The sequence below is a fragment of the Myotis nattereri genome (genome assembly GCF_964212035.1).
Source record: "Myotis nattereri genome assembly, chromosome: 1".
NCBI lineage: Eukaryota > Metazoa > Chordata > Mammalia > Chiroptera > Vespertilionidae > Myotis > Myotis nattereri.
In genome coordinates this window covers 88,778,695-88,790,919 of record NC_138075.1, presented here as the reverse complement: position 1 = coordinate 88,790,919, position 12,225 = coordinate 88,778,695, and the positions used below count along the sequence as shown (strand labels likewise).

The following is a 12,225-nucleotide window of genomic DNA, read 5'->3' as shown; positions in this document are numbered from 1 at the left end:
CCTGGTGGTCAGTGTGCTCCCACAGGGGGAGCACCACTCAGCCAGAAGCCGTGCTCACGGCTGGCAAGCAGAGCGGCAGTGGCAGGAGCCTCTCCTGCCTCTGTGGCAGCACTAAGGAGCCATCAGTTGGACATCCCCCGAGGGCTTCTGGACTGTGAGAGGGACCAGGCCGGGCTGAGGGACCCCCCCCCCCAAGTGCACGAATTTTGTGTATTGGGCCTCTAGTGTATATATATATAATCCTATCTAATAAAAGAGAAACATGGTAATTGGCGTACAACCGCTACCCTTCCCATTGGCTAATCAGGGCAATATGCAAATTAACTGCCAGCCAAGATGGCGGCCGGCAGCCAGGCAGCTTAAACTGAACATGAGGTTTGCTTGCTTCAGTGACAGAGGATTCCAACGTTCCCCGCCTGCCTTGCCGGCCTCTGAGCTTGCAGTTTAAGAAACACTGTAACAAATATAGAAGCTAAACAAAACCCCAGAAACCAGCTTTCAGCCGGCTGGGATCTCAGAGCTGGAGTTGATACAGAGTTTCGATTATAGAACCGAAACAAACCAGATACCTGTTTTCAGCAGCTGAGGCCTCAGAGCTGGAGCCAAGCCTCAGAGCTAAAGCTGGCCCAGAATAAAAAAAAGAAAAAGAAAAAAAGGAGCAGTTGGGAGCTTCAGTCCCAGCCTGAAAACAGCCCTCAGCCCCTCACCCAGACTGGCCAGGCACCCCAGTGGGGACCCCCACCCTGAAGGGTGTGTGACCAGCTGCAGACAGCCATCATCCCCTCATCCAGGCTGGCCAGGCACCCAGTGGGGACCCCAACCCTGATCCAGGACACCCTTCAGGGCAAACCAGCCAGCCCCCACCCATGCACCAGGCCTCTATTCTATATAGTAAAAGGGTAATATGCCTCCCAGCACTGGGATCAGCGGAGCTGAGATGCTTCCCGGCACCGGGGTCAGCGTGACAGGGGGCAGCGCCCAAACCCCCTGATCGCCCTGCGGCTCTGTGTGTGACAGGGGGCGGGGTCACAACCTCCCTATCCGCCCTGCTCTGTTCCTGACGGGAAGGCACCCCAACCCCCTGATCAGCCCTGCTCTGTGCCTGATACAGGGGAGCTCCCCAACCCCCTGATTGGCCCTGCTCTGTGGGTGATAGAGGGCGGCGCCCCAACCCCCCTCCCCCCACCACAGGCCCTGCTCTGTGTGTGATGGGGTAGAGCAATAACCTCCCCATTGGCCCTGCCCTGAGTGTGACAGTGGCGGCGCCCCAAGTCCCTCATTGGCCCTGCTCTGTGGGTGATAGAGGGCAGTACCCCAACCCCCTGATCCGCCCTGCTCTGTGTGTGACAGGGGGCGGTGTGCCAACTCCCCTATCGGCCCTACTCTGTGCGTGATGGGGGAGCTTCCCAGCCCCCTGATCGGCCCTGCTCTGTGCATGACAGGGAGGAGCTCCCCAACCCCCTGATCAGCCCTGCTCTGTGCGTGACAGAGGGCAGCGCCCAACCCCCTGATTGGCCCTGCTCTGTGTGTGACAGGGTGGCGCCGCAACCTCCCCATCAACCCTGCCTTGAGTGTGACAGGCGGCGGTGCCCCAACCCCCCAATCAGCCCTACCCTGAGCGTGACTGAGGGTGGCATCGCAACCTCCCTATCCACCCTGCTCTGTGCATGACGGGGCGGCGCCCCAACTCCCCAGTCGGCCCTGCTCTGAGCCCGACCAGGGTCTGCATCTAGGGATTAGGCCTGCCCTCTGCCACCTGGAAGCAGGCCTAAGCCAGCAGGTCGTTATCTCCCAAGGGGTCCCAGGCTGGGCTGAGGGACCCCCCCTTCCCCCCGAGTGCACAAATTTTTGTGCACCGGGCCTCTAGTCTATCTATATAAAACCCTAATATGCAAATCAACCCAATGGCAGAACGACCAGTCGCTATGATGTGCACTGACCACCAAGGGGCAGACGCTCAACACAGAAGCTGCCCACAGGCCCCCACCAGCGGCGGCAGGGGATGGGGCCGGCGAGTGAGCAGCACCAGGCCAGCCAAGGCAGGTGCAAGTGGGGGGCCCCCTGATCGCCCCATCAGTCACTCTGTGGCCCATGGCAGAGGGTGGAGCCAGCGAGCAGGCAGCACCAGGCCAAGCCGGGTATGAGTGGGGACCCCAATCACCCCACCAGTCACCCCACAAATCCAACCTGATCGCTGGCCAGGCCTAGGGACCCTACCCATGCACAAATTTCGTGCACCAGGCTTCTAGTTTAGCAATAAAAAGGAAGGTACTGATTCATGCTGTAACACAGATGAATTTGAAACTTTATGCAAAGTTTAAAAGGCCATATGAAAGTCCAGCCGGTGTGGCTCAGTGGTTGAGTGTCAACCTATGAACCAGGAGATCACTGTTCAATTCATGGTCAGGGCACACACTCAAATTTTCAGCTCCATTACCAGTAGGGGGCATGCAAGAGGCAGCCAATCAATGATTCTTTCTGATCATTGAAGTTTCTCTCTCCTTCTCCCTTTCTATGAAATCAATAAAAACATACTTTAAAAAAAAAAGCCATACACTTTTTAATGACATGTCCAGAATAGACAAACCTGTAGAGAAAGAAACCATTAATGTTTGGAGTGGAGGTTGAGGATGGAGAGTCACTATTAATGGATATGGGGTTTCTTTTGGGGGTGACAACAAATAGTCTAACATTGATTGTAATGATGGTTCAACAACTCTGTGAGCATCCTAAAAACCATTGTACTGTGCATTCTGAATGAGTGAGCTATGTGGTATATGAATTATATCCCACTAAAGCTGTTATTTAAAAAAATACAAGAGTAGCTGGCATGTGGTATTCACAGTGTAAGTGTTATCTCTGAGGAAGATTAGGTGGAAGTGGTGGAGGTGGTTGAGTGTGGCTACCAGAAATGTGCAGCATCTATTATTGTAAAGCATTCTCTTTTATAGGATCTCCTCTATCGAAGATCTAGGTCACTAGTGGATTATGAAAATGCTAATAAAGCACTGGATAAAGCAAGAGCCAAAAATAAAGATGTTTTACAGGCAGAAACGTCCCAACAATTATGTTGTCAGAAATTTGAAAAAATATCAGAGTCTGCAAAACAAGGTACTGTTACATTATCCTTTAATAAGGTAGGTATGTTTTATACTAGTATGTAAATAAAATAATCCTAATTTCTTTTGTTCACAGAACTTATAGATTTTAAGACAAGAAGAGTTGCAGCATTCAGAAAAAACTTAGTGGAATTGGCAGAGTTGGAATTAAAGCATGCAAAGGTAATGTCATAAAGGGTTAACAATTTCAGGAACTTATAATTTACAAAGGAGTCAGTTATAAAACTGATTCCAAAGGATACTGTAAAGAAATATTACTGAATTGAAATTAAATTTTCCACATTTATTTCACTCCTTTAAAATATTTGGTTTTAGTATTATCCTCTTACAGAGTTTTTTACAGCTCTTAAGTTCTTTCTTGTAGTTAACATAAAACTTAGCGCAAACCTTACAGTAAATATTAAAAGAGAATCTTAGAATTGAGAGAGATTTCTTAACTGATGTCATTCAAACAAGAATAATATCTATAATGACTCTGGTGGTCAGTTCTGCATGACTCTGGTATCTAATATAGAAACCAGTGTCTTTTTCTCTTTTTTTTTGACTAGTTGTTTAAAAAATCTTTCGCCTGGTTGGTTTGGCTCAGTGGATAGAGCGTTGCCTTGCGGACTGAAGGGTCCCAGGTTCCATTCTGGTCAAGGGCACCTGCCAAGGTTGCTGGCTCGTTCCCCAGTGGGGAGCGTGCAGGAAGCAGCCAAGCTATGATTCTCTCTCATCATTGACGTTTCTATCTCTCTCTCCCTCTCCCTTCCTCTCTGAAATCAATAAAAATTAAAATATATATTTTTAAAAAATAATAAATCTTTCTGCCCTGGCCAGTTTTTCTCAGGGGCTAGAGCTTTAGCCCTAAGACCGAAGGGTCTGGTTTGAGTCCCACTCAAGGGCATGTACTTGGGTCGCAGGTTCCATCCCCAGCTCTGGTTGGCGTGTGTTCAGTAGGCAACCAATCGATGTCTATGTCTGTCTGTCTGTCTGTCTGTCTGTCTCTCTCTCTCTCTCTCTCTCTCTCTCTCTCTCCCCCTCTCCCCCTCCCTCCCTCTCCCCCCCCTCCCTCCCCCTCTCCCTCTCTCCCTCTCTACCTTTCTTCCACTCTTTCTAAAAAATCAATGGGGAGCCGAAACCGGTTTGGCTCAGTGGATAGAGCGTCGGCTTGCGGACTGAAAGGTCCCAGGTTCGATTCCGGTCTAGGGCATGTACCTGGGTTGCGGACACATCCCCAGTGGGAGATGTGCAGGAGGCAGCTGATCGATGGTTCTCTCTCATCGATGTTTCTTACTCTCTATCTCTCTCCCTTCCTCTCTGTAAAAATTCAATAAAATATATTTTAATAAATAAATAAATGGGGGGAAAATATAAAATAAAAAATAATGGAAAAATATAAAATAAAAAATAAATGGAAAAATATCCTTGGGTAAGGATTAATAAACAAATAATCTTTCTAAATATATACAGATATCACTTGAAAAATAATTTTTAATATATTTTTATTGATGAGAGAGAGAGAGAGAGAGAGAGAGAGAAACATCAGTGAGGAGAATCATTGATTGGCTGCTTCCTGCATTCACCCCTATCAGGGATCAAACTCACAACCTAGGCATGGAACTGGTGACCTTTCTGTGCATAGGACAATACGCAACCAACTGAGCCACACTGGCCAGGGCTGTTTTCATGTATTTTAGAGGAGGGGGTGGTGAGAGAGAGAGAGAGAAATATGTATTGGTTGCTTCCCATACACACTTTGACCAGGGATTGAATCTGCAACCTGGGTATGTGCCCTGACTGGGAGCGATGCTCTAAACACCAAACCACACAGGCCAGGGCCCATCTGTAAGAACTATTAAGTGTACAGTTCAGTCATGTTGAGTATGTTCACATTGTGCAACAGGTCTCTAGGATTTTTTTTGTTGTTGTTGTTTATTTTTATTAAATCTTTATTGTTCAGATTATTACATTTGTTCCTCTTTTTTCCCCCCCATAACTCCCCTCCTTCCAGTTCCCACCCCACCCTCCTCCCTCACTCCCCACCCACTGTCCTCATCCATAGGTGCACGATTTTTGTCCAGTCTCTTCCCATATCTCCCACACCCCTTTCCCCCCCAAGAATAGTCAGTCCATTCCCTTTCCATGTCCCTGATTCTATTATAATCACCAGTTCATTCTGTTCATCAGATTATTTATTCACTTGATTCTTAGATTCACTTGTCGATAGATGCATATTTGTTGTTCATAATTTGTATCTTTACTTTTTTCTTCTTCTTCCTCTTCTTAAAGGATACCTTTCAGCATTTCATATAATACTGGTTTAGTGGTGATGAACTCCTTTAGCTTTTCCTTATCTGTGAAGCTCTTTATCAGACCTTCAATTCTGAATGATAGCTTTGCTGGATAAAGTAATCTTGGTTGTAGGTTCTTGGCATTCATCACTTTGAATATTTCTTGCCACTCCCTTCTGGCCTGCAAAGTTTCTGTTGAAAAATCAGCTGACAGTCATATGGGTATTCCCTTGTAGGTAACTGAGTTTCTTTCTCTTGCTGCTTTTAAGATTCTCTCTTTGTCTTTTGCTCTTGGCATTTTAATTATGATGTGTCTTGGTGTGGTCCTCTTTGGGTTCCTTTTGTTTGGGGTTCTCTGCGCTTCCTGGACTTGTAAGTCTATTTCTTTCACCAGGTGGGGGAAGTTTTCTGTCATTATTTCTTCAAATAGGTTTTCAATATCTTGGTCTCTCTCATCTTCTGGCACCCCTATAATTCTGATGTTGGTATGCTTGAAGCTGTCCCAGAGGCTCCTTACACTATCTTCGTATTTTCTGACTCTTTTTTCATTTTGCTTTTCCAGTTGGGTGTTTTTTGCTTCTTCGCATTTCAAATCTTTGACTTGATTCTTGCGCTCCTCTGGTCTGCTGTTGGGAGTCTGATTAATATTCTTTATTTCAGTCAGTGTATGCTTAATTTCTAGTTGGTTCTTTATCACAACATCGAGGGTCTCATTAGATTTCTTGAGGATCTCACTACATTTATTGGCAGTTTCTAGAAAATTATTGAAAGACCTTAAAAGTGCGTTTTTTAGCTCTATATCCTCCATTTCTGTCCTGTTTCTTTGTCTCTGCATTTTTTATGCTTTCTTGGTGCACCCCCTTGTGGTCTTTCTGCGCAGTCTTGTTGTAGTTAAGCCTTGATTGTTGTTGGCAATACTGGGGGTGATTTGACCTCCAGGCTAACTAGCTATGAGAGTCAGCTGTGTCTGCAGTGGGAGAACTTCTGTGCTGGATCTCTAGGGCAGTGCTAATCTAGCATTTGCCTAAGGCTATCCGGCAAATGCCTCTGTGCAGGGCTTGGGCGGGGCGGTCCCGAGGATCTACAGGGCGGGCGGAGCGAGCAGTTATGGCTGCTCTCAGTTCCGTCCCCAGAGGCTCTGCCTCTCAGAGTCCCAGCAACCGCTGCAAACCTGAGAGAAAGCTTCCCTCGAGTTCCGACCAATGCCAGACAGTCCCACTTCTCCTGTATGAGTCTGGGTCCCTAGAGACTCGCCCAGAACTGGAGCTCAGGGCCTGAGCCTCCCTCCCAATTGAAAACGACAACCGCGCCCTCAGCCACCAACCTGCTCCGCGTACCTCCGCACCTTTGTATTTTCCACACTGTGCCTCCTCTGAGTCTCGGTATGCTGTTCTCTTTCCTTCTAGTTGAAGAATTTCCCCTCAGCCAGCTTTCCTGTGGTTCTGGATGATGTCCGTTCCGTCTTTTAGTTGTATTTTTGAAGTGGTTGTGCGAGGCAGCATTCTCTGGTGTTTACCTATGCCACCATCTTGGTTCTCTCGGATTTTTTTATTTTGAGCATTTAATTTTTAAAATGTAATTGCAGGCTACATTTACAGCTGTTAGAGTTTAGTTTGCTAGTTTTAGCCTAGAGCACTCATATCTTTTAAAACTATGGATTTGATCTCATAGAATTTACTATTAAACTAATTATTCCTACATAGTGGTGGACATTTGTAATTTGTATGAACTTCCCTTTTATAACTTCATCTAAATTTTAATGTAAAAGATTGATCCAGCACCAAAAGGAATCAATATTTGTTAATCTAATTATAAAAGTACATGGCACCAAGAAAGGCTAATTTTTGTGGTGGTGTTGTTGTTAATCCTCACCCGAGGATAATTTCCATTGATTTTTAGGGAGAGGAGAAGAGAGAGGGAAAGACAGAGAGAAACATTGATGCGAGAGAGACACATCGATTGGTTGCCTCCCGTGCATACCCATGGCTCAGCCACCACTCCCCTGTGTGGTAGCCACTAGCCTCGTGTGGCTATCAAACACTTGAGATGTGGGTAGTGCAAATGAGGAACTGAGTTCTTATTTATGTTTAAATTTTTTTTTTATTTTTTAAATATTGATATTTAGAGAGAGAGGAAAGGAGGAGGGGAGAGAGAGGGAGAGAGGGAGGGAGACAGAGGAGCATCAATGTGAGAGTGAAACATTGATCACCTGCCTCATGTACAACCCCTACCGGGGATCAAGCCTGCCACCTGGGCATGTGTCCTGACCAGTACTCAAACCTCACAACCTTTCGGTTCTTGGGACAGCGCCCAAGCAAATGAGCCACACCAGCCAGTGCATGTTCACTTTTTTTTTTTTTAATGTTTTTATTTGTCTAAGGCAGTGGTTCTCAACCTTGGCTGCACATTAGAATCGCCTGTGCAGCCAAGGTTGAGAACCACTAGTCTAAAGTTTTACATATGTCTCCTTTTTCCCCAATTGACTCCCCTCCCCCCTCCAGTGCATGTTTACTTTTGACCAGCAGAAATGTAAATTTTACGTAGCTGCACATAGCTAATGGCTACAGCATTGGCATCTTAGCATCATACAGTTTTTATCATCTACTCATGATTTTTGCCTGACTTTGATATTAATATGATGGTTGCCAAGTGGTCATTCTCTAATTCCATCATCCTTTATACATTTCGGTTGACTTTCTACTTGAAGGAGGGGGTTTCTTTCACCCCCATTTTATATGTTATGTAACCTAAATATTGGGGCAAAAGTAGGCTTCCATTTGTTTGTCTAGAAAATAATACAAGAATTATAAGTAATAATAATAATAATAATAATACCAGAATAAACTGTTCTTCACATACTCACAACTGGAAACCTACTTTTGCCTCTCCCTGTACTTAAATTTGCCTTTACAACTCTCCAAATTTGGATGGCAGTGTACATGCTTTACAATGGGTACTTAGGTATGAATTGCATACTTTTGTATGTAATCTTACCATTTTTATCAAAACTGCAATACTTAGAGTGGATGGTACATCCCTTGGCCCCTTACAAATGGGGCTTAGGTATGAACTTCATACAATACTGTTGCCTGTAATCTTACCATTTTTATCAAAACCGCTATATATCTATGTGAGTGTATTTGTTAATGGCTATAGGACAGTGAGAGGAACCTATCTTACAGCCAGAAAGTGTTCAGTAATTTAACCTGGACACAAAGGGCATACTTCCTCCTTCATTCGAACATTCCAGATCAAAGCATTAACATTGGTCTAGCTGGAAGTTTACTGAAGAACGTAGTATGTGGAAAATGTTGTACATGAAACAAATTCTATAATGCTTTGGCTATTTGTGTATAATAAGTAGCTGTATCCAAACTTCCTGTGTTGTAACAAATTAAAATTTGGGCGATTTTTCATACTTTATATTTTGAGTGAGTCTCTCCCAAACTATTTGAACTTCATACTTGACTCTCCCTTCCTGTTTAGGGTAACCTCCAGTTGCTGCAGAACTGCCTGGCAGTGTTAAATGGAGACACATAAGCCACACCCCACCGTCGGGGTCAAAAAGGGCTGCCTTCCTTCAGATTTTACGTTTGTTTTCTTCATGATGTTCGGCATTCACTGCTCACTGGAAACAAAAGAAACAGCTGACAACGTGCACCTACTCACCTCTTTTCTGAGAAACCAGGGAGCGGTGCGGCCCACGGGCACTGCCAGCCCAGCCTGTGGTGGGCACTGCCCTCCTGCCTCCCGCACCTGCAGCTCCCCGGGGCGGGGGTTGCTCCTCCTCTTCAAAAGCCCAAAGTTCAGTCCTTTCCTACAGTAGCCTCTATAGCTCTGTTATTTTATGAATAGTATTCCTTATGGCTGCCAATCTTACTTACCTTTCAGTCATTTCTGAAGTTTAACCCTTTCAAAATATATTCTTCAAACAAGATAAAGATTGCCACTACCTTTTTTGAATTTTGTTTTTAAGGAAACATGGCATACCACCTTAGTTCATTCATGTATCCTGGTAAAGCATCTTAATCAGACTTATTTTTAATTAATGAATATTTCTTAGAAGTTTTGGGACAGACTTTATGTAATCTTTCTAAGTATGATTTCTGAAGAAAAGCAAATGCGTTAGTATGTTTGCCTTAAACTTGTAGACTAAACCAACTATTGTCAAATAAACGGTGATAACAGGATGGTTTCTCACTCTGTGGTCGTTGCATCACTGACATCTGGGGTAGCTCTACTGAATCTGCTCCTCCCTCATTCTTACAGAGCAGGTCTCAGTTTCCCTTCCTTCCCTCGGAGTGACAGAGTGAGCCAGGCTCACCCATCCCTTCACAAACCATGGGCTGCTGCTGTGCTTTGGCACTTCCTAGAGGATGGAGTGGGCAGAGGCCGGTTAGAGACAGCTGTTTCTAAAATCCAGGAGCTGAGAATATGGCCTGCTAAGGTTTCCTGGATTCCGTCCCTAGCTCGCCAATGAACCACGTGACATATGCCACTGAGCCCGTACTTGGTAGTTATGCCAGTAATAGATTAGGGGGGAGAGAGAGAGAGAGAGAGAGAGAGAGAGAGAGAGAGAGAGAGAGGTCTGCTGTAGGGAACAACTCGTGCTGGTGGAAAAGAAATAGAAACAGGTGGAATAAAGTTTGGGTACCATAAAGGCTACTAATTGTCAGTAGTTACATGACCAACAAACTGGCCTTCCTAATGTGGGTGAACACTATGCCATGCCTATTTAAAATTAGGTTGAGTGGTTGGCTTTTCCCACCGTCTTTTTCTGGGTTTTCTCCCATTTGGAAACCACAGGCATTTGGGTTGGTCACCGCCGGGTGGGCTCTGAAGAAGGCCTGGCCTACGCCCCACGCCTAGCCCGGAGGATTCCGCCTTCCCCCGGCCTCGCTGCTGTGCTGGTGAAGATCTCTCTCCGTCACTCTGCTCACCGGTGCCATGTGAGCTGTTGGCTGTTCTGTTGACCGGGAGATCTGTGTGCTTTGTCCTTCGGGTCACCTTCACTGGTGACAGTCTGCCCATGCAGTGCTCACCAAGCGGGTGAACGTGGGATGGAGAGCCCTAGCTCAGGACTCGGGGGGGGTGGCTTCCTTCACGGGGTGCCCTGTGGCCTCAGGCAGGTTCACTTGACCTCTCTCTCTGCCTCGGTTTCTCTACTACACGAGACACATTGACCTACCTCACTGGGGTGTTGTGAGGATTAATACATGTTGGTACAGTGCTTGGGAAATGTGAAGATGCTCTGTAAATGCCAAGAAATGGCAGATACAGGGCAAAAAGCTATACATACCCAACGGTTCATCTGTTTGTACCACGGTGGCCTTTGGGGGGAGGTGTTAGCGTGGATGGTACCTCCCTTGGCCTCTTACATTTGTAGAGTACTTGTTGGGGGTGGGGGTCGGCTGGAAGCAGCAGTGTGGGGGAGCGGGGAGGGATACTTCATATAGAAATGATCTGACTACCACACTTTGCAAGGGTCTTCTCACAGACAAACCCTACAAATGAGGTAAAGAATATGTTACTCGCTGAGGACATACAAAGGAAAGATTCTACTTTGCATCTCCAGAACAAACATTTGTTATTCCACAGCTCAATGCTTGTTTGTCCCTGATAAAAACAGCAGCCCTGGATTCGCTGCGATGAGTTGTGTGCCATTGATAAAGCATCTGTAGACCATCTCTGACTGTGGGACACAACAGTGACACAGAAGGAAAGACACCTCCTGCCCCGCGGGCGTGGTTCAGTGAGTGGGCATCGACCTATGAAGCAGGAGGTCACGGTTCTACTCCTGGTCTGGGCACAGCCCGGGTTGCAGGCTAGATCCCCCATTGGGCCTGCAGGAGGCAGCCCATCAATGTTGATGTTTCTCTCTCCCTTTCCCTCTTGAAATCAATAAAAAAATTTTAAAAAAGAAAAGAAAAGACACCTATTGGCAGGGATCAAAGCCCTATACGGATGGTCTATGGGTCCCTCTGGTGATGCTTTATGCCAGCGATTTCCAAACACTTGTGTGGCGAGAGTTTTTAAAACATCTAATACCTGCCTGTTTATTCAGGGGCACTGACCTCTTTCCCTTAGATCGTCAAAATAAATAAATAAAAATAAGACAACAGCCAACAAACAAAATAACAGCCATGGATGTGAATGAATCAAAATGATACCTATTTCTATTTTGTCAGATTGGCAAAAAAATCTGTTTTATGGTGTGCCGCAGAACTTTAGTAAGTTTGTATGCCGCGAGATGAAAAAAGGTTAAAAACCGGTGCTTTGTGCTCTGAGAAGGAGGAACAGGAGCGGCCCAGCACCCGGAAGGGTCTGGCGGAGTCAGCAGTTGGGAGGGAACCGGGGGGCTGTGCGGCGAGGGGCTGGTTCCCCGCGAGCGGAGGGAAGCAGGGGGAGAGGCTGCAGAAGGAAGCAGGTCCGGCCCCGGCCGAGGGCTCAGCCGTGGAGCGTGGAAGGGCCCCGGGTCAATGATCCCGGTCGGGGCGCTCCCTTGACTGCAGGTTCCTTCCCCGCCCCGCCGGGAATCGCGCACCAGGCCAGCAATTGATGGGTCTCACATGCCTGGTTCTCTCTCTCTCTCTCTCTCTCTCTCTCTCTCTCTCTCTCTCTCTCTTAACAAAGTAAGTGGATCAGGCCTGTAGACCAGTAGACCACTGAGGTTCACACTGGTGATACCTAGTTTGGAAACCCTTATTCAATATCCTTGATGTTTTGTAGTAAAACTATAGGAATTGGGCTCAAAGCGACCGTTTTTAAGTGGGGCACTCTGCAGAGAACAGTGAAATGGGAGACGCGACAAGGGTTTAAAAAGAAAAGTGCCC

The 12,225-nt window shown here is 46.4% G+C and overlaps 1 protein-coding gene across 3 annotated transcripts in view; it reads left to right on the top strand.

Annotated features, from left to right (window-relative positions):
• The window catches only part of SNX6 (sorting nexin 6), a 73,070-nt gene extending 63,014 nt beyond the window's left edge, over positions 1-10,056 (top strand). For all 3 annotated transcript variants that reach the window (XM_081089994.1, XM_081089993.1, XM_081089995.1), the window contains 3 exons: positions 2,952-3,111; positions 3,196-3,281; positions 8,879-10,056. In XM_081089994.1, coding sequence (XP_080946120.1) covers positions 2,952-3,111; positions 3,196-3,281; positions 8,879-8,932 — 300 coding nt within the window. In that variant the 3' untranslated portion in view covers positions 8,933-10,056. The remainder of the gene's footprint in view (positions 1-2,951; positions 3,112-3,195; positions 3,282-8,878) is intronic.
• Positions 10,057-12,225: the final 2,169 nt, after the last annotated feature.